At 45.9% G+C, this 26944-nt stretch overlaps 2 protein-coding genes across 2 annotated transcripts; one reads left to right on the top strand and one right to left on the bottom strand.

Annotated features, from left to right (window-relative positions):
• Positions 1–1062: 1062 nt before the first annotated feature.
• LOC112889985 (protein HOMOLOG OF MAMMALIAN LYST-INTERACTING PROTEIN 5) lies at positions 1063–5788 on the top strand. Its single transcript, XM_025956802.1, has 7 exons — positions 1063–1340; positions 1440–1540; positions 2993–3102; positions 3197–3272; positions 3465–3602; positions 4275–4346; positions 4461–5788. Exons 1-7 carry the CDS (start codon positions 1247–1249, stop codon positions 5295–5297), a joined length of 1428 nt encoding a protein of 475 aa, XP_025812587.1. The 5' UTR covers positions 1063–1246; the 3' UTR covers positions 5298–5788.
• A 9154-nt stretch (positions 5789–14942) lies between these two features.
• On the bottom strand, positions 14943–20694 carry LOC112888912. Its single transcript, XM_025955303.1, has 6 exons — positions 20223–20694; positions 19164–19461; positions 16312–17561; positions 16056–16169; positions 15450–15601; positions 14943–15083 (listed from the first exon to the last, which is right to left on the bottom strand). The coding sequence occupies exons 1-6, from the start codon at positions 20547–20549 to the stop codon at positions 15047–15049; spliced, it is 2178 nt and encodes a 725-aa protein (XP_025811088.1). The 5' UTR covers positions 20550–20694; the 3' UTR covers positions 14943–15046.
• Positions 20695–26944: the final 6250 nt, after the last annotated feature.

The following is a 26944-nucleotide window of genomic DNA, read 5'->3' as shown; positions in this document are numbered from 1 at the left end:
TTCTAAATTATAGATCATTTTAATATTTTTAGATGCATAATTTTTACTATATATTTAGATATAAGTATATATCTAGGTGCATCGTAAAAACTATGCATCTAGAAAACCAAAACGATCTATGATTTTGGAATGAAGGGAGTGCTTCATAATATTTAACTATTTAATCTATCTGTATAAAAAGTTTGTGAATTGTATTTAGAAAATTTAACTATCGAAGTGTGATCTTAAAACATCGGGCCAAGTCAATCCCCATCTTATATTTTACTCTCACCGTTCAAAATTGAAATCATTTTAGTTCTTGTAAATACAAAGCGTATACTATGTGTTTGTACTATATATATATATATAGAAAAAGCTATATATTTAGAAAAAGTTAAAACTGCATATTATAAAAGAAATAGAAGAGAAGAGGAAGCATTTGGAACCTTGATTTTGATTTAAGACACGAGGGTAAATTTGGATAGGGAACAATTGAGCCTAGCAGAGACTGCACTGGGCTCTGGTCTCTCTTGACTTAGCAAAATTACTTGAAGTAAAGTACACCCGTAGCCTAGAGCCTCCAATTCCTTTAGAGTATATTGCATGGTCTGATGGTTAATGAATCTCAAACAAACAGGGATATTACGAATAGTAATACAGTGCTTTTTAATTTGTGAAATAAAAAAATATTATGAATAGCATCGTAAACAACTCGTACAATATTGATGAAATAATCTCATAATCTTTAATTTTAACTTATAAGGTTTGTATGAGACAACTTTTAAAATCCTCTTTCCTTCATATATCATCAAAAGTCCTATTAAATTTGTACGAGATAACTTTTAAAATCGCTGTTACTTAGCAATGTGCTCATCCTCGCAGCTTGCAAATTGTTAAAAATAAATGTGAAGATAACAAACAGTGGGGCGGTTCTATTTTAGCGCCGTCTTGCGCGGACCGTTCATCGTGGGATCGGACGGCCGAGAGCTGTTGCAAGAGGAGCTCGTTGCAAAAGCACAACAACCTCGGGTACCTCCGTGGAAAATTGCCCCCCACGATCGGAAACTTCTCCGCTCCCCTCCGTTTCCTTCCCGACGAAGCAGCAGCAGCTGCCCTGCAACGACTCACCCACATCAAACCAGAAAACAATCCGCCGCCTCCCAATCGCAAGCTCCCGCCGCACCACGCCACCGCCGCGGCCTCCATCCCCGGCTATCGGCGCCTCGGCATCCGGGCAGGCAGCCACGCTTCGGCACCTCCCGCCTCGATGGGGAGCGACGCGGAGCCCGCCAAGGGGCTGCTGCCCTACCTGCAGCGCGCCGACGAGCTGCAGAAGCACGAGCCGCTCGTCGCCTACTACTGTGAGAGCTCGCTCCTCCCTCCCCTCCGAGGTTCCTTCGAAATCGCACCCGATTGGCTAGGGTCTTGACTCGATTTCGATTCGTTGCGGGTTTGGGCAGGTCGGCTCTACGCGATGGAGAAGGGGCTGAAGATCCCGCAGAAGGAGCGCACCAAGACCACCAACTCCATCCTTATCTCCCTCATGAACCAGCTCGAGAAGGTCTGTGCTTAAATCTGGCTCTCCTTTTCTGTTGTTCAGTTGGACTAAGGAGTTGTAGTGGTTAATTTTTTTGTTTTAGATCTATTAATTAATACGCTTGTGCAGCAGCCAGAAAGGTATTATTTGGATGATGTGTGCGTTAGTAAAACGTCTCTAACTTTCTATATAATAACAAGTATTTGTACCACTGGGCTATTCCATGGATATAGAAATATAGATTCTGTTTGAATTGCTGAAACAAAACTATATATGTATCAAGGGTGCTACTTGATTGGGAATTTATGCTCGATGACTTCTAGTGTTCAGGTGATAGGGCCTTTCGCAGAATTGCTGAGCTTCGCTTGGTAGCATTCTGTGTAAACAATTTGTGGAGAAGCCACTACTCACCATAGTGTTAACGTGACATGGTGCAAGCATGAACTAACTAGTACACTTGTGGCGGAAATTCTTTTAGAAAGTCGGAAGTAGTAATCTTTTTACAAACACTCGTGATGCTAAGCAAAAATTTTAAACAACAAATGCCCTTCAATGTTTATATTATGGGATCATATTTACACCAACACTAGATCCAAATGATCTCTTATTGTTTGGAGATTGGAATGTATCCTTTTTTTTTCAAGTTTGTTTAGTTTGTGAGAAGAAACTGCTATGTTCCATTTTGACAACTGCTTGTAAGGATATGGATAAGAACCAATTTGGCTATATGCCTTTGCTTAGCACTCAATGAATTGGAAGGAGAAATCTATGTAGTCCCATAGTAACATCTAAGTTCTAGCAATCAGATGTGTGAGGTTGGACAGATTATCATATTCCTTTGTTTCTTCCATGTTCTTGATAATACCTTGAGGAAATATTGTTGACCTATTTAGATATCTTTTGCCATTGTGATGAGGGAACGCTAATTTCGATGTTGCATTGGTGTGCATACGGCCAGTATATTTGTAATTCTAAAGTAGTTTTTGGTTGTTCGTAATTTTGTTTTTGTTTCCACAAGATGTTTATGGCTAGACGCTAATTGACCTTGGAATTTGTGATCATTGTTATAAATGATTGCAACAGTGAATTCAGCAGTTTGCCCCACCTTTAGTAGGTCTTGTCGTGAAACATAATATGTGCAGTATCTGTGAAAAGAAGACCTTTTCTTGCATATATAATGTGGGATTAATTATACATTGGCAATATGTATACGAAAATTCTTTAACTACAAAATTTTACCTGCCCATGCACGAAAACATGAATGTCCCTTTGTTTCTGATAAGGTTTCTGTCCGTTAAGTTAACACGGCCTTAGTCACATATGCTGAGCTTAAAATCACTTATATTGATTTAATTGTCTGTCTTATGTATCCTCTTCATAAAACACATCTTTCTGAGTTCATATAACTACAGAATTATTTCGTTTACACAGTAGAACATTATTTCCCACTCCTAAATATGTTCTCTTTTCCTCCAGGACAAGAAAACCTTGACTTTGGGGCCGGACGACTACCTTCATGTGGAGGGATTTGCATTAAATGTCTTCGCTAAAGCAGATAAACAGGACCGTGCTGGACGAGCTGACATGTATCACACTTTGCAAAATTCTCATTCTGCTCCCATCATTATGGTATCATCTGTTTGCAAAATCTCACTAATGCATGCCAAATTAATTTTGCAGAAACACTGCTAAAACCTTCTATGCCGCAAGCATCTTCTTTGAGATTCTTAACCAGTTTGGCGAGCTTCAACCTGATGTAAGCTTACTATGTTACTGCCTCTAACATTTATCACTGATTCACTATATAATTTTTATGTGAGCTATTTAGTGGCTGTTAGTTTATGTTATATAAGTTACAATATAAACTTTATGACCTATGCTGAAGGTTCAGAAAATATATATGTGTGCATCCATTTTTTATTTACATTTTATATTGTGCCTGGAGCAGATTGAGCAGAAGCAGAAATACGCTATCTGGAAGGCTGCTGAAATAAGGAAAGCTATCAAAGAAGGACGTAAGCCTGAACCTGGTCCTCCTGGTGGGGATAAAGATGAAGCACCTGTCAGTACCACCACAATTTCGCAGGTATTATCCTGACTCACAACTCACAAGCAAGTTTCACAATGACCTTTGCCATGCTTCTCATTCTTATTTAGTGTGAAATTGCTCATTTTTTCTATCATAGGAGTTCAATTTGATTCCGTGGTGCTAACACCAATACTAGTCTCTTTGTTGAAAGTTACTAAAATTTAGTGTGTTAGATTACGTCTATTTATCAGTCCCTCACCAGTGTTCTTAAGGCGTTGCCTAGCCTAAGCAACAAGGCGTACCGGGCCTAGTTACGCCTAGGCGATAAGGCGTACCCAAGGCGCCACAGGATGCCTTACCACCTTATGAACCATGTCCCTCACATCTTATTGTTAATTATCCATCTGATGTACATCTCATTTCCAGAAATATATTTTGCTAACATTCTGAAAATTCATGCAAACGTAGATTCTGGAGAGTTCTTTTACTTCTATGTTTCCAGTTTCAAATGAACCCACAGCAGGCAGAATCTTTTTCCTTGTTATAGAACTTAAGTTATAACTTACAGTCAGTCAGGATTTCTCTAACCTTTCTTTAATGCTTCAACATGTTGTTTAGTTATGCTTAGATACGTTGAATTGGACTGTAAACACCAGTTATGCTTCAGTATTTTGTGCAGGTATGAAACTCATGTTCTCAACCATTTGTGTTGTTTGTTCCCATTATTAGGATATGGGGCGAAACCAGTCCTTCAGCAGTACACAGCATGGGACTGAAGCACCATCTCCACCTGTAGACAAGGTTATTTCCAATCTTTTCTTTAGTAATTGCAACTCACATTATTTTTACATGGTTAGATGGTTTATTTGAACAAAGTATAGCTTCAATTATCTTGATTTATCTTTATGTGCACAGGATTTTAGTAGGCGGGATAGCTTTTCCACTGTGCAGCCAGGAAATATTGTGCATCGACAAAGTACAGAGTTCAATGATCATCCCTCTACTCACTCACCCTATTCACCCCCACCACCCTCACAATCCCAGCATCCTTCTCCGTCTCAATCTTATTCCTCTCCCTCATACCAAGCAACAGACTACCCTTCTGATTTCCACAAGCCACCCCCCAATCATTCATCTCCCCACTACACAAGCGCAGACTACCCTACCAATGAGGTCCCCAAACCACCATCTAATTTTTCCTCACCGCCTTACACCAGGACAGACTATCCTCCCAATGATGGCTACAATCCTCATAGCAATGATAAACCAGATGTTTCGGCTTATCCTCAGACATACCAACCCCCGCCCTACACAATTGAACCTCAGCACATCTCGCAAAACTACTACTCCACTGAAGCTCCAGCTGCCCCATACAACTACCCTAATTTTCAGTCATATCCAAGTTTCCAGGACAGCACATCGGCTTCTGTCCCGACACATCAATCTTCATTCTATCCTGCAAGTGATGATCCTGCAGCTACATCACACTCTCCCGCATCGAATCCCTCCGCTCCCACACATTACCACTCTACTGCTGACTCTACACCCCAAGTTACTCCTCCAGCTGCACCGCTAGCTAGTCAATATAAGTATGATAGCAGTTACCAGCCAGCAGTTGAGAAGATTGCCGAGGCGCACAAGGCAGCAAGATTTGCAGTCGGCGCTCTTGCATTCGATGACGTGTCTGTTGCCGTGGATCACCTTAAACGTGCGCTGGATCTTTTGACAAACCCTTCTGCTGAAACTCATTAGCTCTTTTGGCGTTGCTCTGCTCTTCTCAAAAGCATCTTCTGTACATATACAAGATTGGTATACCACCAGATGGAGATGTTTGCCAGGCTGCATACATACAAGATACAGGTGTCGCCACACAAATCTGGGAGATAATAATGGAGCCATTCCGTGTGGGCTTTTGAAGCAATGACGCTGCTTTCAGGAAACCTTCTTGTAAAATTGAATTATTTGTTATCGGAGTTTTGTGAGGAGGATTTGTAGCCCATTGTGTCCAGTTACATATTCTTGAGGTTTTCTACGGTATTTCTGGGTATGGATGGTTGATGCTGTGCGCGTATCCCTCTATTGTGGTTTGCCATGCTGTCGTCACCATGCTGTAGCTATCTGGAAATGTTTCAGGTCTTAATTAGATTACTCTGTTCCTAGTTTTAAAGCATAACCTTGTGTAAATTGATTCCTTCTCTATTCCTCAAATAATTATTTGGATCTTTGAAAACAATTTTCTCCCATTCCCAGTGTTGAATAAGCAGAATGATCTTGGGCAACAGTTGTAAACCCACAGTTACCATGAAAATATACCTCTACCACTGTCGTTTTGGTCTGAGCATCGAAAGAGAGGGGATCGCCGATACCTGGGATCCGTGCCGGATGGTCACAATAATGTTTGATCTTGTAAGGTTCATTACCGAACAAGCAATGTTGCAGGCTTGCAGCAGAGAGCGTGCACACTTCTCGTGGCACTGTATGACCTTGGCCTGCAGATATTTGCTTGTCTTTTGACAGTTATATTTCACCGTTGCTACGATTCCTTTAGAGCGATGATTCCTGTACAGCGATTCCCGCACTGATGACACAGCAAGCCTAGCGTTCTAGCCTGGAACCGTAGAGGACCAGCGCTTTTCTTAAATGCACTGTGCATGCCGCTACAGGACATGTGCTGCTCTTGGCGGCGGTGTCAGAGATCAAAGTGGCTGCCAACGTTTCCCATCTTTTCCATGACTCCAGTTTGATTGAAAAGGACGGACCAAACCGGCAAGCTTAGGAACAAGATTATCTGACGTAAAGCTTCTTGACTACCCTCTGAAGTCAATGCATTTGCGCCGTCCACTGCGATCCAACGGCTGCCAACACTAGTGCGTTCCACCACCCTTTAACGTGCTGGGCCTCGGCACAACAAGAACGTCATCTGTTCAGCCAGAAAGAGCTGGGCCTGTGCGAGTTTGATGATGTTGCCTAGGATCACAACGAACGGCGGAGATGCAATGACTGCAGAGTAGTCAAGAAGCATGACGTTAGAAATCGGAAGTGGCCGGCCAAATTTCATCAGCCCAACATCTTATACAGCCAATTTGATTCGGTGCTATACACGGAAACAGCTGAATGCAGGGGGCCACAAGTAAAACTCCAAAACTCCTCCGTCCAGACAACCGCCAGCGTTTTTCATAAACTACTTACCGTGTACGACATAGCTATACCAAGCAACCTGAGAACTTACAAACTTACATAACTCAACCTAATTACAGGAAGGAGGAAAATAACATATTATGGTACATAAGGAACATCTACGGATTGATATAAAATAGTACAGCATGATAGGGCTCAACAGCCTCTTCTTTCCACACTTCTTCCAACTTTACAGGACCTGCCCAAGGGAAGTGGAACATGCATCGTAGCATGGAGCTGGGGGTCAAAGAATTAGGGTTGCATGAGCAGAGAATCAGATACTCCCTCCGTCCAAATTGTCCAGATACTACAATTTGGAACGGAAGGAGTATATGATTATCCCGGGAGCTCAAGTTTCAGATCAAGGCGACGGATAAACCTGATTTCAGCTTCTCCCTCCATTTGACATTAGGGCAATAGCTAGATGTATAACTCTTCACATAAAGACTGCCAGGAACCCATCTAATTGTCAACATTGTAATCTTTATAGAAACTGCTTGTAGAATCATCATAGTTCCACCTGCAAAATAATGTTAATCAACTATGGTAATTAATTGTACTGGTGTGAACTTTTGTAATGAATATTACTACCAGAAGTTGTGGGTGGGTGGGGGGTTGAAGAACTGTTGCATTAAAAGTATATAAATTCCATGTGTGATAAACAAAATTTGCAATGCCTGCCCATGGTAAATATTCAAACTAAACGTATTCAACATCAAAATAAAAGTTTGGAAATGTACATGTACTAATGAACTATTGAAGTAGTACTTTAAAAATTAATGGACCAAAACTTTTGTGGGGAAAAAGACTAGTTTAAGACTGGGGCAAAAACAACGGTGCAGGATTAAGAGCTTCTGAGGCAAACATCTTCTGTACTTAAACTGATGAATAAATGACACTGGCCTTCCACTCATAGCCAGTTAACAGATAATGGAGTCAATCGGACTAAGCAATTAAGGCCAAAACCAAAAATAATAACAGAAGCTACTGATGATGAAATCCCAAGGATTGTTGCAGCATAGTGATTAGTTTCTTTTTCTGACAGCAGAAGCTACTGAAGCATATGTGATGTACTCCCTCCGTCCCAAAAAGCAAGTCATTCTAGCAATTTTATGACAGATTAATAATAAGGAGATGAAATGACCTTATTTGCCCCTATCTATTGATTGTTGCATGCACATGCAAATAAATAGGATAAAATGACTTGTTTTTTGTGACAATTTTTTAATCCTAGACTGACTTGTTTTTTGGGATGGAGGGAATATACTAGTGTATCAAAGGTAACACCAATGAGACACCAAAAGTAAGTCCATATTAAGGAACATGCAAAATGGCAATGCTAATGGTAATGTCTTTGGCAAGGAGCCATCAAAAGGTAGCAACAAGATGGGAATGATATTAGTGCTGGCATTGGCCGATAGTAGCCTCAAGAGCAACAACACACAATCTCTGACATCAAAATGCCAATAAAAGCTTAGTGAAGCCTTCGTTTTTTTGATGCGCAGGTTGACTGCATGGCATGGTAGCCTAGGACTCTTAAGTGACACTAGGGGGCATGATGAAAAAGTATGGCTCTAATACTATGGCAATAATTGAACATAGAACTGTGCTTAGAGAACTGGATGCACATAGGCTAGTGGGAGACATGTCGACAAGGAAGAATGATAGACTGAGATACTTGACTAATAATGTTTAGCTTAACAGGAACAAAGATAACGCTGTTTTTATATACAACCAAACCCTAAAATCCAAATCTCAATCACCATCTTATGAAGATGACGTTCCAACTATAAGAGGTACGATAACAATCTCATACTAGCTAACATACTGGTAGCTATGAACTCTCAGCCAGCCCTAGTCCATTGAGCTAAAATACCGCTGGCAGCTCCCAATGCTCCCCCATTAAAAAAAAATCGTAACACATAACTAAGATTTGAATACTGTTCAACTCCCCTTTAAAGGCAAAAGAAAGATACAGTTACAAATTAAGCCAGTGTATTAGAGGAAGGAACAAAGCAACACAATTACTGACAAATTTGGGTTGAGGTATTAATTAGCAGTGATATGTTCTTGGTTGAGTTTTCAATCACCATTCATATATCTGCCATCGCTTCATCAATGTAACTACCAAACCATCCAAACCAGTAGCAGCATGACCTATTCCTAGTAATACACATGATTTTCTTCATAGATAAATGTACTTGGGGAAGTCCATCTTCTGGAAACGTGTGTTAGGAGCTCAATTTTCACTCTCATTGAGCTGAGAGGATGACACTCAAGTTTGGGAAGTTTTTCTGGGTTTTTCTTCATTCACACTCACAATGCCATGCCTTCCAACGGGAGGGGTGGCCACATATATATACAGCAGGCTGCTGGGCAGCAACAAAGCTAATAATGCTAGTCTAACACTAGTCTAACTGCTGTCCTAGAGAGGACACTAACTGCTGTCCTAGAGAGGACACTAACTGCTGTCCTAGAGAGGACACTAACTGCTGTCCTTTAGTCCAAGATGCCTGCAGTCCAAGATGCTAAGGACTACAAGATGCTAACTGCTGCTAAGGACCACAAAGACCAGCAGCAAGGACTTATCCATCATTCTCCCCCTAAGTCTTGTGCGTCGTCTTGGGGGAAGATTGGACCATCCCAGTCCTGGAGCAAAGCTCAAGGAACTTGATCCTCCCAAGGGGTTTGGTGAGTAGATCCGCAAGCTGATCCTTGGTGTTGATGTAGCTCGCCTTGATGCTTCCTTCCTCCAAGCAACCTCGGATGAAGTGATACCTCACCCGGATGTGCTTGCTCCGTTCGTGGAAAACGGGGTTCTTCGCCAAGGCCAGAGCGGACTTGCTGTCCACCCTGAGCTCTACTGCTCCAGTGTCTCTGCCGAGTAGATCACCAAGCAGTCGAGCGAGCCAGAGCGCCTGAGTCGACGCGGTGGAGGCCGCTATGTACTCGGCCTCGCAGCTGGACAAGGCCACCACCTGCTGCTTGACCGACTGCCAGCTCACGAGACACTTGCCGAGGAGGAAGAGGATCCCGCTCGTGCTCTTGCTGGTGTCGATGTCGCCGGCGTGGTCGCTGTCGCTGTACCCGACAAAGTGTGCCGCTCCAGGGCACCTCGGGTAGTGGAGACCATGGTCGAGAGTCCCCGCAACATAGCGAATGATCCTCTTCACGGCCTGCTGGTGCTCCGTCGTCGGTCGCTGCATGAACCGACTGACGTAGCCGACGGAGAATGCCAAGTCCGGCCGTGTGTGGGCGAGGTAGCGGAGGCTCCCCACAAGACGCCGGTACTGAGTAGCGTCTACCTCCTCCGCTGTGCTGTTACGGCTCAGCTTCAGCCTTTCCTCCATCGGAGTAAGAGCTGGGTTGCAGTCAAGGAGCCCAGCGAGCTCGACGACGCGCTTGGCGTAGGCGGTCTGTCGAAGTGTGATCCCGGAGTCGTCCTGGTGCACCTCGATCCCCAGGTAGAAGGAGAGAGGCCCCAGGTCGCTCATCTGGAAGGTGGCCTTCATCTCCTCCTTGAACGCCGCCACCTCCGCATTCTTGGTGCCGGTGATCACCAAGTCGTCGACGTAGACACCCACCAGCAGAGCATTGCCTCCTTTGCCCCGCCGGTAGATGGCCGCCTCGTGCGGGCTTTGCTCGAAGCCCATCCCCTTGAGCGTGGAATCCAGCTTGGCGTTCCACGCCCTTGGGGCCTGCCGCAAGCCATAGAGGGCCTTGCGCAGACGTAGCACCTTACCCTCCTTGCTGGGGATCGCAAACCCCGGCGGCTGGTGCACGTAGACCTCCTCCTTCAAGTCGCCGTTGAGAAACGCCGACTTGACGTCCATGTGATGGACACGCCAGCCCTCCTGGGCAGCTAGCGCAAGGAGGAGTCGCACGGACTCCATCCGTGCTACGGGAGCGAAGGCATCGTCGAAGTCGACGCCCTCCTGCTGCACGAAACCTCGTGCCACCAGGCGGGCCTTGTGCTTGACGACGGTGCCGGCCTCATCCCTCTTCAGCTTGAACACCCACTTAAGGGTGATCGCGCGGTGACCGCGAGGGAGATCAGCAAGCTCCCAAGTGCGATTCTTCTCAATCGCATCCATCTCCGACTGCATCGCGGCACGCCATGCCGCGTGTCCCTCGGCCTCTGCGAAAGACCGAGGCTCGCCGTCGTCACATGCGAGATGCAACTGTGCCTCCAGGTCGTGAGGCACCAGTCCCGGCACCGGCTGATCACCGAGAAGGTCCTCCATCGTACGATACCGCAACGGCTCGCCGTCATGGTACGCGTCGACGCGCTCCTCGTCATGAGAGAGCGGAGTAGCGAACTCCACCGGACTGCGCTCAGCACGAGCAGGTGTCGAAGTAGACGGGCCCGGAGGAGTGGCTATCGGTACTGGAGATCGCGGCGTCGCCGGCTGTGGTGGTGCAGCCGAGGAACTCGGCGCAGCCGGAGTCGTAGCTGAAGGGCGTGGTGCCGCCGGTGTGGCGGGCGCCAGCGTCGGTGGAGGCTCGGGGACTGGGGTAGGCACGCTCGGCGAAGAAGAGCTGTCTACTCCCCCGGCTCCCTCGAAGCGGACGTACTCGACGGTGAAGTCGTCGTACGTCGGAGCCGAACCGTCGTCCACCGCCTTGTCCCACGCCCATCCTCGCCCTTCGTCGAACATAACGTCGCGCGCCGTGCGCACACGCTGTGTCTCCGGGTCGAGAATGCGGTAGGCTTTCGAACCCTCCGCGTAGCCGATGAACACTCCCGGAGTGCTCCTGTCGTCGAGCTTGCCGATGGGGCCAAGCTCCTTGGCGAACGCGAGGCAGCCGAAGACCCGCAGGTGGGAGACCGCCGGCTTACGCCCATGCCAAGCCTCATACGGCGTCATGCCGTCGAGTGCCTTGGTGGGCGAGCGGTTGAGGATGTAGACGGCCGTCACCACCGCCTCGCCCCAGAAGACGGCCGGCATGCCCCTCTGCTTGAGGAGGGCCCGGGCCATCCCCACCACCGTCTGGTTGCGCCGCTCGACGACGCCATTCTGCTGCGGGCTGTACGGCGCAGAGTAGTGGCGCTGGATGCCCTCATCCGCGCAGTACGCCGTGAACTCTGCCGCCGTGAACTCACCGCCGTTGTCGGTGCGCAGCACGCGCAACTTGCGGCCGCTCTCCGTCTCCGCAGCAGCCTGAGCACGCCTGATGGCGTCCGCAGCCTCTCCCTTGCTGCCGAGGATCATCACCCACATGAAGCGAGAGAAGTCGTCGACGAGCAGCAGGAAGTAGCGCCGTCCTCCTGGTGTGAGCGGTGTCACCGGGCCACACAAGTCCCCGTGTACGAGCTCGAGCCGCTCCTTGGCTCGGAAACTCGCCTGCTGGGGGAAGGAGTGCCTCCTCTGCTTCGTCAGCACGCAGACGTCGCAGAGGTGCTCCACGTGGTCGAGGCACGGGAGGCCTCGCACCATCTCCTTGGCGCCGAGCCGCTTCAGGGCCTCAAAGTGGAGGTGCCCAAAGCGCTCGTGCCACTGCCATGCCTCGTCGTCCCTGTGAGCTGCAAGACAAAGAGGCTGGGCCACCCTGACATGGAGGATGTAGAGGCGATTCTTCCCGCGAACCACCCTGGCGAGAAGCTGGCGACTGTGGTCCCAGATGCGAAGGACCCCGCTATCGATCACCACGCGGGAGCCGCTCTCATCGAGCTGCCCAAGGCTGATGATGGAGTTTCGCAGCGCCGGGATGTAGTAGACTCCGGTGAGCATCCGGTGCTCTCCGGACTTGGCGGTGAGGATCACGGAGCCCACGCCCTTGATCTCCACGGCGGAGGAGTCCCCGAACCTGACGGAGCCACCTACGTCGACGTCCAGGTCGGAGAAGAACTCCCGCCGCCCGGTCATGTGGTGCGTGGCGCCGGAGTCGAGGTACCAGCCATCGACCCTGTCGTCGTCAGAGCTGTCGCCGAGGAGGACTCGGGCACGCGGCTCGTCGAGGTGGAGTAGAGCGGTGGCAGGCGGTGCTGCCGGATGCGGCCCCATGTCCCCGTGGAGTAGGAACAGTGCCGGCTCGTCATCCGGCTGGGCCTCCGCGACGTGGGCTTGGACCCCACGCCTCCGCTGCGGGCAGTCCCTGGCCCAGTGGCCGGGCCTGCCACAGTTGTGGCAGGCGTCGTCTCGTGCCGCCTTGGGCCTGTCAGCGGCGCCGCCTTGAGCATCTCCGCGGGCGCCACCCTCGGTGCGCCCTCGTGCCCCGGCTTGGGCACCTCCGCGCCCCTTTCGCGGCTTGCCGCGCTTGCGGCCACCAGTCGAGGGAGAGGGGTCCCCCCTCCTCCTGTCACCGCGCTGAGCCTCCCACTGCTCCTGAGTGAGGTGGAGCTTCCCACCGATGGAGATGCCGCTCGAGGGAGGCTGTGGCTCGTCGCTGTCGACGACCTTGAGGCGACCTATCGCCTCCTCGATCGTCATGGTGGAGAGGTCCAGCAGAGACTCGATTGAGCGAGCGGTCTGCCTGTACCTCTCGGGGACGCAGCGGAAGAGCTTCTCGACGGCTCTCTCCTCGTCGTAGGTGTCGTCGCCGAACTGCACCACCTTCTGCAGCAGAGTGTTGAGACGAAGGGCGAAGTCATCAACATCCTCACCTGGCTTGAAGGCCAGGTTCTCCCACTCCTTGCGAAGTGCCTGGAGAGTGGTCTTGCGGGCGCGGTCGCTGCCGATACGTGCCGCAGCGATGGAGTCCCAGGCCTCCTTGGCAGTTCGCTTCTTGGAAAGCGTGAACTGCATCTCGGGCGGGGCTGCTGTGATGAGAGCATCCAGCGCCCGTCGATCCGCATCGTAGTCGACATCGCCGTACCGGACTGCCTCCCACATATGCCGCACCTGGAGCTTCACCTTCATAACCGCGGCCCACTCGACGTAGTTGGTCTTGGTGAGGGTGGGCCACCCACCGCCGGGACCGACGTCCCTGACCACCGCCTGGAGGCCGTGGTAGCCGGGGGCGCCGCCGCGCGCACCCCAGCCAGGAGCGCCGCCACCAGGGGCCCCGCCTCCGCCGCCAGGCGCGCGGCCCCCTGGACCGCCGCCGGGCGCGCCGGCCTCCGGGCCGCCGCCGTGGGGGTGGGCTGCTGCCCACCGCGCGGTCCGCTGCCGCGCCTTCTCCCTTGCCAACCCCTCAAGGTCCCCGTCGGCGGTGATGTCGCCGGCGATGGAGCCGCTGAGGCTGCCGCGCAAGGTCTCAACCTCGACCTCCGCCGCACACGCTGCATCTTCCGCCTCCGCTGCTTCCACCTCCGCCCGGGCAGCTGCCAGCTCCGCTGCAGCCAGCCTGGCCGCCCTCGCCGCTGCTGCAGCGGCTTGAGCCGTCGCTCGGCTGCGCTCCTCTGCCACGGCGAGCTCGGCGTCTTGCTGGCGCCGTGCGCTCGAGGCGACCGAGCGCTGAGACGGTGCGTCGGACATGGCGCGCCTCCAAGGGGCTGCTGCGTGGAGAGGGGGAAGGGAACGGGGGAGAACAGGCAGCCGGAGCTGCTGCTGCTGTTGCAGCGGCTGGTGCAGCAGCTGCTACTGCTGCTGTTGCAGCGGCTGGTGCAGCTGCTGCTGCTGCTGCACGAGCTGCTGGTGGTGGCTGCGCTGCTACAGCGGCTTCGGAAGGGGAGGAGCAAGAGATATCCAACCTACAGGAAAGTACGGCTCTGATACCAGATGTTAGGAGCTCAATTTTCACTCTCATTGAGCTGAGAGGATGACACTCAAGTTTGGGAAGTTTTCTGGGTTTTTCTTCATTCACACTCACAATGCCATGCCTTCCAACGGGAGGGGTGGCCACATATATATACAGCAGGCTGCTGGGCAGCAACAAAGCTAATAATGCTAGTCTAACACTAGTCTAACTGCTGTCCTAGAGAGGACACTAACTGCTGTCCTAGAGAGGACACTAACTGCTGTCCTTTAGTCCAAGATGCCTGCAGTCCAAGATGCTAAGGACTACAAGATGCTAACTGCTGCTAAGGACCACAAAGACCAGCAGCAAGGACTTATCCATCAACGTGGAGGCTGGTCGCTGTGGTCCTGGCGCCGGAGGAGGAGGCCGGGGGTCGCTCCCGCTGGAGCGTGTCGACCGTGGCCTGCAGGTTCTCATCGGTCGCCGTCAACGTCTTGATGAGGGCCGCGAGATCCGCTGTGGAGGGCTTGGCCATGGTGGAAGTGATGGAGGCCATGGGGGATGGCGGTGAAGAGGAAACGGCGGGCGACGGCTCTGGTGCGATGAGGTTTAGCGGCTGGGCGGATGAGGAGGAACACCTGGAAGCTGATACCAGGTTGTCAAGGACGCCGGCGTCCAAGGTAGCAGGGCCGCGGCTACGCAGTTCATAGCCGGAGCCGGTAGGGGTGCAAGGTTTCTTCCCTAGGCACCCAATGGTGAAGGGGGTGAGATTAAGAGAGAGGGAGATTAGGAGAATGATAATTTCTTGCTTAATCCCAAAGAAGGCTGAGTTCACAAATCATATAGGCACTTGGCCTGCTAATACAAGGAAATAATCCCCACCAATTCCCTAATCCTTGCCTTCCTTTTGTGCACCTAGCCACTAATTGCTGCTGGCTGCTGGGATTGCGCCTGTTCTGGCGCTGGCGCGCCCCTGGCGGCGTCGCGTGCACGGGGGCGACGCTGGTACTGGCGCCCCCACATGACATTGGGCAACTAAGTTTTGCAAAAAAATACATTTGTTGACTAAATAAGGTAATAGAAAATATTAAAAGATAAGAAACAGACCTGCAGAAGAAAATCGGATGCAACCTACACACAGAACTATCTAACTGACATCTTCTCTTGGTCTCTTCTCTAAACTTGTCAACATGTAGTACTTCACAAGGGCCACGGATAGCAGAAACTAATAAAATTCTACCATTGTTTGAACCATATACCTGCAAGAAGACAACAGCAATAAACAAATCAAAATCAAGAAGGTTATTAGCATTTATCAACTACTACAATAGGAACTACCCTCCTGCATGCGAAGCTTATAAATATATACTACCACAAGACTAAGTATGAGAAATATCACATCTAGATAACTGGCAGAGGATTTTCATAGTATTAAGAATGAAAGCTCTATACTTTGATTGGTTTCTTGTTGATTTAATAATTGCATATTACATCTAGATAACTGGCAGAGGATTTTCATAGTATTAAGAATGAAAGCTCTATACTTTGATTGGTTTCTTGTTGATTTAATAATTGCATATTCGTACACTATTATAGGTTGCTTGTGTCATCTAAAATCAGTAGTGACACATGAAAGGTTCCATAATGTTATCTTATCCAAGTAAACATTCCAATCATGGTTTGCAATTTCATCACAATAGTTTGTTGGCTCACCTCATCCTCTTCATCAATACATAGTTTGCTAATAGATCCTGGAATGTCTGAGCCAAAGAAATAGGGATTAACCATAGCCAGTTTAGAACCAGAGTCATGCTCTTCCCACAGTGACTGTAAGAAAAGGTAACACGATTAACCCGGACCGTGTTTTAGAGAGAATACATTACCACACACTCAGAGGGAACTGAGACCTTTCAACATCATGGCATGAAATATGCAATATAATTAAGGAGCACTAAGAAAGGAAATATACCTGCAGCTTACACGGACCGAACTTGCCACCTTCAGAGGCAATCAAAATATGATCATGAAGATTGTATATTACGCCATCAATATTACAAGAGTTATAGTAAGTCTTGTTGTCAATAGATTTGAGGCCATCACCAACCCAATCAACAATACTAACTGTGCTGGAACCTACATATCCATTACGATCCCCTATAATTTCAGGCTCAGAACAAAGATGTCCATTTAAAGTCACCCAATTATTGTTAGTGACTTCTTCTTGGCATAATTCATCAGTTGGTGCTCTGCTTTCAGAATTCTCTACAGAAGAAACAATGGAAGAATGGTATGCATGCTTTACGCCGCAAATTGCTGTAGACTGCAGGGTGGAATAATTCACTGGAGTCGCAGCATTGCTCTCGATATGCATATGAGACCCCGCAGACAGACTGCCAGAACCATACATTGTTGCAGTTTCTGTATGTATGCCACCACAAGGTAGGCCATTTCCTTCCTTTTCTACAGATGAGGTTTCATCATGTTTAACATCCTTTTGAGGTTCAGCACCAGATGGTGATTTAGAACCAGTAGCATCTAAAGCCAATGTACCACTCTTGCACACAGTGCTGCCAACTTTGTTGGTGTTTTGATTGATAACAGTTCCATAAACTGCTACATTTTTTTTACTACTGCCATCCTTTTCAGTTGGGTTTTCTGCTGCTATCTGCGAAGGCTGTGCACCACTAGTCATACAAGTCTTTGGAACAGCAATACTTCTTGTAACCTTGCCATATTTTGGAGGGAGGGGTTTGCCCTTACTATGTAACACACATGTTGGACAATACCACTCGGGTTTTGGCAGACTTTGTTTCCCATAATACTGAAGGCATTTTACGTGCGTGGCCCTCTCACAGGCATCGCAAACAAGCAAACTTCCCATATTGGTGATAGGAACTTTACATATCTGGCAGTCCAGTCTAGTATTCATATACTCAGTTGAAGGCACACACCAGCTAGAGTGATTAGCAGGTTGCTGCAGAATCCGTTCAACGTTTTTTGCTATTGACTTGTGATTGGAGAAGATTGCTTGCTTCTGAACAGAGAGCTCCGCCTTTGGAGCTTGCGATCCTATACCAACACTTCCTGTCACAGGGTAAATAGCATGTCTCTTTTCATCCACAGATTTCTCTGCTTGACTGGAACTCTGTAAGGAACTTCTATTGGAATTATTAGCAGTGTGATGACCTGATTTATTTGACTGTTCAATAGTTTCTGCACCTAAAGGTGACATAGAGAAAATATCTTCAGATACAGCAGATTCAAACCTTGACTACTAGTAATAAATTTATTTTATTACTATCTTTTTCATTCTCTTGGTTGGCTCTTGTTAGGTATCTAGCCTACCCAAACTAAAAAAACTTTGTATCACTGTATAGAAGATTCAAAAGAACACGTCGCATTCAAAATTAAATGTATATGAATGCCTATGCGTGAACATTTTTTCGCAAACTAAAGAAATTATATCTTCCTCCACTTATCTGTTTTAACCTCCTTCCTATTCGGAGAATGGGTCAGAGATCACACAATTGCTTGCTTCTTTTTCTAAGTAAATAACAATGGTACTGTAATCAAACTAATATTTAGGATACAAGGAATGGGTTAGTTAATTTAAAAATATGAATGTTGTGCGCCATTCGGAGATTAGCAGGCATGCATTGTCAAAAACATAGCTGTTGTTTGATTACTGCATGGATTCTGAATTGCCAATCATGCAAACAGGACATAATATCTCATGAGGCCAATAAATATGGGTAAATATATTGCAGTCCAAGGAGCACGTTACTTCTACTATTTGTGCTCACTATGTTTAAGACTAAAAGTGTCAGGTACTTGTATACAACACAGAAACCACCTGTTCTAACATCGCATGTGCATTTTCTAATTTATTTTTTTTGTATATTACAAAACATACAGACTACAGATACATGAGATGCCAATTTGCAAGATGTCGTGGTGTACCATAAAAAAGTGTACATACCAGTGTTAGGAACTATTCCTAGGAGAACAATAACAGCTTCCAAAGAAACATATTTATTTTTTGCATGGCCATATTTTTGTGGGGACATATCAAGTGCAAAACACGAGCTATATGCGATTGTATTCATTTTTTTTTCTTTTGGAGCACCAAACCAACACACAGGGGCGGACCTGCGCCTAGGGCCACCCGGGCTGTGGCCCTAGTTGCGGCCCAGTAAAATTCAATACCCCTTTAGTTCAGGCCCAAAATAAACAGCCCAATCCCAGGTCCAATCCACAAACTAGAGCAAGCAACAGCCCCATTCCTAGGTGGCAGCAGGCAGCACACATCTCCCAGCCCAATCCCCGTGTTCAGCATCGCAGCACGAGAGGCTCTTGCGAGCTGCTACAGCGCCAGCGCATCTGCTTGCGTGCCGCCGCCGCCGTCACCGTCACCTGCCCGGTTGGTTCTTTGCCAAAATTTGGCCCTAGTCTTGGCCAATGCCTGGGTCTGCCCCTGCCAACACACAATGTTCTAACATCTGAGAAGATATTATACATGTGTTCTCTCAACCTTCTACTTCAAGTTTAAACTAAAAAAACAAAGGGAGAAATAAATTCACCGTGAAACTCCTGTTGCCTTTTTCTTTATTTTATTAATTTGTAGTCTGTCAGGATTTTACATTTGTTTCTACGAATGAATTCCACCTTAAACGTAAAACTCATTCACAATTAGTCACTTTACCGAATTGGAAGTAGATCTAGACCTAGAGCCATCTCATAGATAAACATTAAGCAGGGATGGTCTTAAGGACAGATCTGTTGTAGCATGGATAGTGGTGGGATATAAAAGCTTGTTGGTACCTCCGTTTTGTGTGAAATTTGAACCATTAACAATTTCCATTTTGACATCTGCAGAGCCAACAGGTGGCAGTGAAACAGCTGAATGAATGTTAGGTAATTTTATAGAAGATGCTCCTGCTACTGTTCCATTTAGCAAGGGCTGCTTCGAGATAACTGGGGATGTCACTGGGGTTGACAGATTCCTGGTTGATCCAGTAGCGACCTTAGAAGCTCCATGCTGGAATCCATTTTTTGCACTTGAGGCTGTCATTTTAGGCACAGTAGTTGAAGGGACGAGAGCTTCCTTCCCTTCTTCCATCTACTTATGGGCAAGAAAAGGAAAGGGAATAAAGGATCAATAGAGATGCATAAAACTTATTTTGCATAATCTGAGCTGGTTGAGGTACAATTCAACTAGATTACAGTGTATGTGACACATTAGCACGTTTGAACTACTGCAATGCAAGAATACACTTCCTTACTTAAAGCTCTATCATAACAAATAAGGGAATCAAATGAAGCAAAAAAAAAAAACTCAAAAACACTAGCAAGTCAAGAAAAAAAATTATCCATTCTTCCCATTATCCCTTTTTCATGCGATGCATGTAACCCTTATTGTAGAAGGTTCCTTTTGTTGTATACATGCTCATAAGGTGCACAGTCATAGTATAACATATTGATATGAAATACTATATCTAGCCTTCAGCCAATGAATTGCAATACATGGCATGCTCATCTCTTGGTTTAGCATACAATGTATAAAAAACGTAGATAATAAAAACTAGCTGTTATTACAACTCGTAGCATCATATCAGATATGCGTAAGGCGAAGCTAAATAACTGAATCAAGGCCCCGTGTATCGCTCATGCACATAAGTTGTGGCCTGGTGGCATGGCAGCACGTTTACTGCTTCACTGTATGGCATTATCGAGGCAAAAACTGCAGTTGTTACTCATCCATCTCATCATATAGGCTATGCATAAGCTGAGGATAACTATCCAAATAAAGGATACACGGTGCTGCAGGGGAATAGAGTGAGCGCTGAATAAATGATCAGAGACGAGGCGTCAGCGCCAAACCTTGCGCTTGGTGAGGAGGACCCTGTGGGCGATGGAGGCCTTGCGCGGGCGGAATCCCACCGCGGCGGGGTCCCTGGCCCGGGTGAGCCCGAGGTCCTCGACGAGCGCGCGAACCGCCTCGGTCGTGAAGAGCTCCCTGGGCCGTAGCTCCACCTCCCCCGCCACCACGGCGGCGAGCGCTCCCCGGGCCTCGGCGGCGAGCGCCCGCTCCGCCGCCGTCGAGGCCCGCCCGCCCCGCGCGTTCCCGGCGCCCGCCAGCACCATCACGATCTCCGCCACCCGGCTCAGCTCCCCGCCACCGCGCCGCCGCTTCCGCCCGACCCCCATCGCGCGCCCGCGGGGTGAAGGCGGTGGTGCGAAACCCTAGGTGAAGGAGTCGGGACTCGGGAGCGGGGAGTGAGGAGGGTTTTGGAAGGTTCCGGAGCTGAGGCGGGGAATTTCGAATGCTTGCTTGGTGCGTGTGACGCCTGCTTGGAAGAGACGAGGGAGGTGGCGGCGGGAATTTGTGGGGGATCGAAGGCAGCAGCGACGCCGACGCGCGAGGAGACGGGAACAGTAGGGGACGGGGCGCTTCGCTGTCCCAGCCTCTCAGCTGTTTCTACTTTGGGTATTGTTTCTACCTCTACTTTACCGTGCAATTTAATTTTACCCTTGTTTTTTTTAACTTTATAATTTTACCTTTATTATTCACAGATCAACATGATTTTGCCCCTAGTCAACAGTCAATACAATTTTATCCCTGTTTTGACCGTAAATAGGGGTAAAATCGTATGACTTGTGAATAGCAAAGGTAAAATTACAAAGTTGAAAACGAGGGTATAATCATAATTATACTGCAAAATAGGATAAGAACACCAATTTCTTTTCTACTTTTTACTAGTTGCCATGAGGCGTTGAGCGTCAGGTAACCGTAAACTGATCTCGCCACCTCCCCTAGAAGAGTAAAAGGAAAAATTAGAAAGTTAGACTATTGAAGTGAAACAATTCAAAAACGCACGTTCCATATAAGATTTACAGTGAGCGAATGTAATTTCAAAATATTAACTTATACAATTAGATCATGAAAGGTCACATGAGGAGATTCATAAAAATATCAAACACTTAATTTAGGATACCTAACGCAAAATCATTATTCAGTGTATGTGCATCGGATCAGGTATGTCATACTCCTTACCCAATTGTAACTACTACCCAACCAACAAAATCTTAGAATGCTACTAAATTGTGACACCAACGACTGAATCTAACAAGAGAACCACAACAACTCTACATAAAAAGCAATACGGAAGAAAAAACCTACGAAAAACATAAGATAGTGATTATTAAAATAAGTACCAATAAAAAAATGTTTAAGCTTAAACAACTCCAACACACTTTAACCAAAAATAAGAACTAAACACATATTGTTGTTACAAATCCAAATATTTTAAGTGAAAACATGATCACTGAAACGTGACATGCCTTAGATACCAATAAAGAGAAAAGTATGGGTGAGATTTTAAAATCTTGGCAAGTATACTTTTGAAATCAATAATAACAACAGTAGCAAAAAAATACTTTTGAAACAAAATCTACAACTTTCTTGTACAACATATATTTTAATTTTATCATTAAGACAATCTAAACTTTAACTGAGCTTTGTTGGCTCGTTCCCTAGCTTCTTAATTTCACCACTTAATCTTAATTTCACAACTTAACTAATGGACAAAAGCACGAACTACCATTATCTTGCCCCTTTCCTAGCTCCTCCGGCCATCAGAGGTAAACACGAGTTTTAGGATCTTTTGTGCATCCGTGGAGGGCAAAAAAGTTATAAGTAAATATTGACTTATATCTATGCGACCGGGTATTGGAAGTTTTGGATTCATGCTTTCAAAAATCTTGAGTAGTGGTAGAAAATTTTAGATCAATACCTTGAAAGTTGATGGTTTTTAAAGTTTGAGACGTAACTTGAAAGATGAAGATGTTGAAATATTTTCAACAACTATTAGAAATGTTTCTAAATCCATGTATTATGTGTTTTGGATATGTGATTCAAAATTCACCGATGTACATGTCTTGTATTGATAATTACAAGGTTTCTTAAATTTATGAATAAAGTTTTGGATATGTGATTTGAAAATTAACGATGAACATTTTTTTCAAGAATAGCTATAAAGCTTTTGAAATCTATGTACAAAGTTTTGGTTATGTGATTTAAATGAAAAAGAATATATTTGTTATTAACCTTGCACTAAATATATCCAACAAAGATCCTACAAAACATAGAAGAAAAATAAGAGCACTCCGGAGTGCATTAGGTGGAGGCCATATATGTCGAGGGTGTCTATTCATCGCACGTGCAACTAGCCGCTGTATCATCGCACACGTCCGCTGGAGATGACAATGTTCCAGAGCAAAATAAAATATTCTAAAATAAGATAAAAATATTTTGAAATATTGTTATCTCCAACCTTTTATTTTATTCTGGAATACTGTTATCTCTAGCGGACATGTGCGATGATACGGCGGCTAGTCGCATATGCTATAAATAGACATCCCGTATATGTCAGGTGGTTATGGCCGGGGCAGTACACGTGCTCACGCCGATTACTTTGGAATTCTTTATTTGCTACGGCCACTTGTAAGATAGTGCAAGGTATATATTGGATCCTTTTGACGATACGGTGACTGCAATGACAAGGTTAGAGAGTGAAAAAAAATGTAAAGTGGATCCAACAAGGTTCAGTAGGACCATGTATTTCCTTCCCGTGGTTTGTTGGCTATGGGGAATATAGGGATGGGTGTTTGATGTTTCATAGGAAAGTAATATGAAGTTGGCTATAAAGATGGGGATGTATTGATGTTTCGTAGGAAACTTATATGAAGTAGATGATACTTTCTCTATTTTAAAATATAGTTCGTTTTAATTTTTCTAGATTCATAATATTTGTTAGGTATCTAGATATAATTTATGTCTCGATGCATATCAAAATCTATAAATCTAAAAAAGTCAAAACGAACTATATTTTGAAATGGAAGGAGTAATTAACTACTCCCTCTACCTCAAATTTAGTGTTCGTTTAGCCTTCAAATTTTATCCCACAAAGAGTATTATTTTATATTGTAGTAAATTGTAGTAAAGTTCATCTAATTAAAGCAATGTCAAATAAAAAAATTATCTAGAGAAGAGCATAGAGCCAATCAAATCTTAAGTAAATGCTACTTTTCTGGTTCCAATATATTTGCATTTATTAAGAATATAGTTAGGGAACCCAATAAACAACGCAATTTTTAATCACAATTGCTATAGTTAATTAGATGTAATATGGTCATTTCTCACTACTAGTAATGTGTCTAAATTTTTTCTAAACGAATACTTATTTTGGCACGGAGGAAGTAGAGACTAATAAAAAGGTGCACTGCATGTCTCAAAATTTATTTATAACTTGAAATCAAGCCTCATATTTCTTTTTCTTTTCAATATGAAGAAAAAATTATTTCCTGGTGGATCTTTTAAAGCAATCAACCTTTTTCTTTTAGACTTTTTTAGATTACACGATACAACTATGAGCATCTTCAAAAACTGAGCCGGCAAATCTCGAGATTGACGAAGTTAGCACAGACGCCTCGCTGTCGATAGGACCGCCGTCTACCACCGAAAGCACAATGCCATTAAATCCTAGAAAATTCGCTCCTACAGGGAATCGAACCCAGGATCTGAGGTGCTACCGAGGCTTTTGTAACCACTGAGCTATATACCCTTTCACAATTTTTTCATACTTAAGATAGGCATGTATGCATAAAGGTGAGTGTGTATCCATGTGTGTCGCCAAGAAAAGAAATTTCCTCATTTCTCCCTCATGGTTCCTTTATTCTTGGTTTCAAATTTTTTTTTGATAATATGGTTTCAAAGAATTAATATGTTGGGATCGGACAAGCCGAAACCAAGCAGAAAAGGTAAAGAGAGAGCTCAATGTAGAAACCTTTTAAAGTGGGAGGGAGAGCAAGCTAATTGAGCAAATGAGCAAGCGGCCAAAAGTCCTCTCCTCGAATCCCTAGGGCTCTATTTATAGGAGGAGGCGGTTGTTTATATTTATTCTATTGGTGGGCTAAATATTACAAGTAAATTCTCAGGATTTATAAACGAGTCCATATTACTTACAAACCGGTCCCTGGATGTTGCAACTAAGTCCCTATACCTCACAAACATGCCCTTAGACGCCTAACTTAGTCTCTTTTACACAAAGGGGGTTCCTAGCCTTAGGTGATGGTCTAAGACGCACCCCCAACAATAACCCTTCAGCTATTCGGTCTTGGCTGGCACAATAAGACCAAGTAGTTGATCATGTTAAAAGAGGCATATCTACAATTCGGACCCCGGTGCAAGGAATGTCCTTTGCAATCTACACATGTGCGCCTCGCTAAAAACTCCATCCCAAAAACTCAATGGGAAAGACAGGCACGGAGAAAAGAGCACGCACATGCTTTAACTTACACAAGTGCCAAATTTAGATCCTACGAAGCTTCGTTTTCGCGGGCAGCTTCGGTCCTGAGTTTTAATCAACGAGCAACTCCTTTTTCAAGCTTCAAACAGTAGGCTTTGCTTCAAAAGTTGATGTAGTCGAAGTAGCCGTAGCCGAAGGTGCCGCAACATCTTCAAACCTTATCTCACGAGCACCGGACAAGACTCCGTCGTCTAGGATGGACTTGTCCTCCAGTACGCCCCCTAGCCCCTCTTGGCTGGTGTTTGTGAGATAAGCTTCGTATGTAGTGGAAATAGTCAGCGTAGACGATATAGACGTTGTAATTGTAGCAGCGGTCGAAGGTGATGATGAGCCGGCAAGCACTGGAGCTGTTGAACGTGATGATGAGCTGGCGAGCCCTTCGTGCTGAAGTAGCAGCGAGGGCGATGTCGGTGGTGAAGCCAAAGATCATGACGAGCCCTTCGAACCGCAGTAGCTGAAGCGTGTCAAAGTTGAGGCCGAGGGTGTCTAGAGTGTCGTTGAGTCCCTCGAGCCTAAGTGGTGGTGACCACTTCTAAACTTAGTCTGCAAGCTTCGAGCGGTTGACCCTTTGTTGCTTGCTCGGCGGCTTCGCTCAGCGTCGCCGACGGACGAACGTAGCAGCAGCTTCGCTGCTCGGGCCTGCACGGCCACCCGCACCTTTGGGCTTTGGCCCTTTGACAATCGAAGCTTCCAACGTTGCCTTGTGCGGTTGTCCTATGCTTTTTTACTTTTGCAAAGCAAAAAGGAGACAACGAAAGTAGCAGGACTAAAGTATTTTGTATGGAGAGATGGACTATAACCTTCGATCTTGGCTTTGTAGCTTCTTTGCACACATGAGATAACCTTCGCATGTTGGCTTATTGCCTGGGTTTGAAATAGGCATGCCAGTGATTAATGCTTATGTCATTATGAGTCAACCAATCGCAGCATGCGATGGTTCGTCCTCTGAACACAGGAAGACTTGCGGAAGTGACGGACGGCGACCTGTAACGGAAGCTTGCGAGGGTTCCAGCAAGAGCCGCAAAGGGTTCAGCTCTCTGAGCTTGCCGCGGAGGTTTGTGATGCCCAAGAAACGGAGGTTTGCCTCGCTGCTCCCATGAAATTGAGCGTCGCCTCTCGATCACTTGTTAGGCGCAGGCATCAAATGGATAACATGGCCTTGAATCGATACATAGACAAAACACTAGTGCACGCTAGTGTAGTAACTGTTGTTTTTTTGTTTCACCCAGCGAAGGTTTAGCACCGTGCTTGGACTATGAACAGCCGTAGCAACTTCAAAAAAATTTCAAGGCGGGTAAAAATATATTTTTAGAGGCGAGTGCGGTACCTGCCTCTATTTCTTATAACTAAAAATAGAATTTTTAGGAGCAGCTAATGCGCCCGCCCCTAGAATTCGATTTGTAGTGGCGGGTCACCGCGCCTGCAAATATGTGACCCGCCCCTACAAATCGATTTCCAGAAAATAAAAATAAAAAAATTGAAAATAGCAAAATAAAAAATAAAAAAATATTGTAGCTAACCAGCCCCTGTACTATCGAGTTACAAACTTTTTTACGAAATATATACAAACTTGCATCACCCATGGTTCGAACCGCATACCTCAAGCCTCACATGTATCTTCCTCTCCACCACACTGCACAATCAATTGTGACTCTACGAGGTATGCTATTCGTTTATATAAACTCTAAAATTGATTTATAGGGACCCGCCCCTAGAAATCGTTTCTAGGGGCGGGTGACGCCACCACCTGCCCCTAAAAATATTTTTTAATTTTATTCCAAAAATTCATTTAAATCTTTACATATAGCAAAACAAATAAAAAAGTGAAACTTCTACACTATGGTTATTGTGAACTATAGATAAAAAATATGCCAAGTATATTTCAGTGTATATAAAGGTTAAGATTGTTAAAACCTCGAAGTATGGTTATGAGATACTATATAGTCATAGGTATATATAGTTACATAATACTTTTTTGACTATTAAAAGACCTTAAATGAAAAAATTATCGACTACAAAGTTTTAGATCTCATCATTCACTATAATTTTGACATAAATTTTAACTTCATCCAAGATCATATTGAAAATATTATGAATTTTTCTATGAGAAATCATTTTTAGGGGCGGGTCATGCCATTACCCGCCTCTAAAAATACATTTTTAGGGACGAGTGACGCTATCACCTATCCCTAAAAATGCTACCATTTTAAGAGCTGGTGGTGGCATCACCCGCCC

This window comes from Panicum hallii, chromosome 4, assembly GCF_002211085.1.
Source record: "Panicum hallii strain FIL2 chromosome 4, PHallii_v3.1, whole genome shotgun sequence".
NCBI lineage: Eukaryota > Viridiplantae > Streptophyta > Magnoliopsida > Poales > Poaceae > Panicum > Panicum hallii.
Note: the sequence above shows the minus strand (reverse complement) of the source record. Positions and strands in the feature narration are given on the sequence as shown.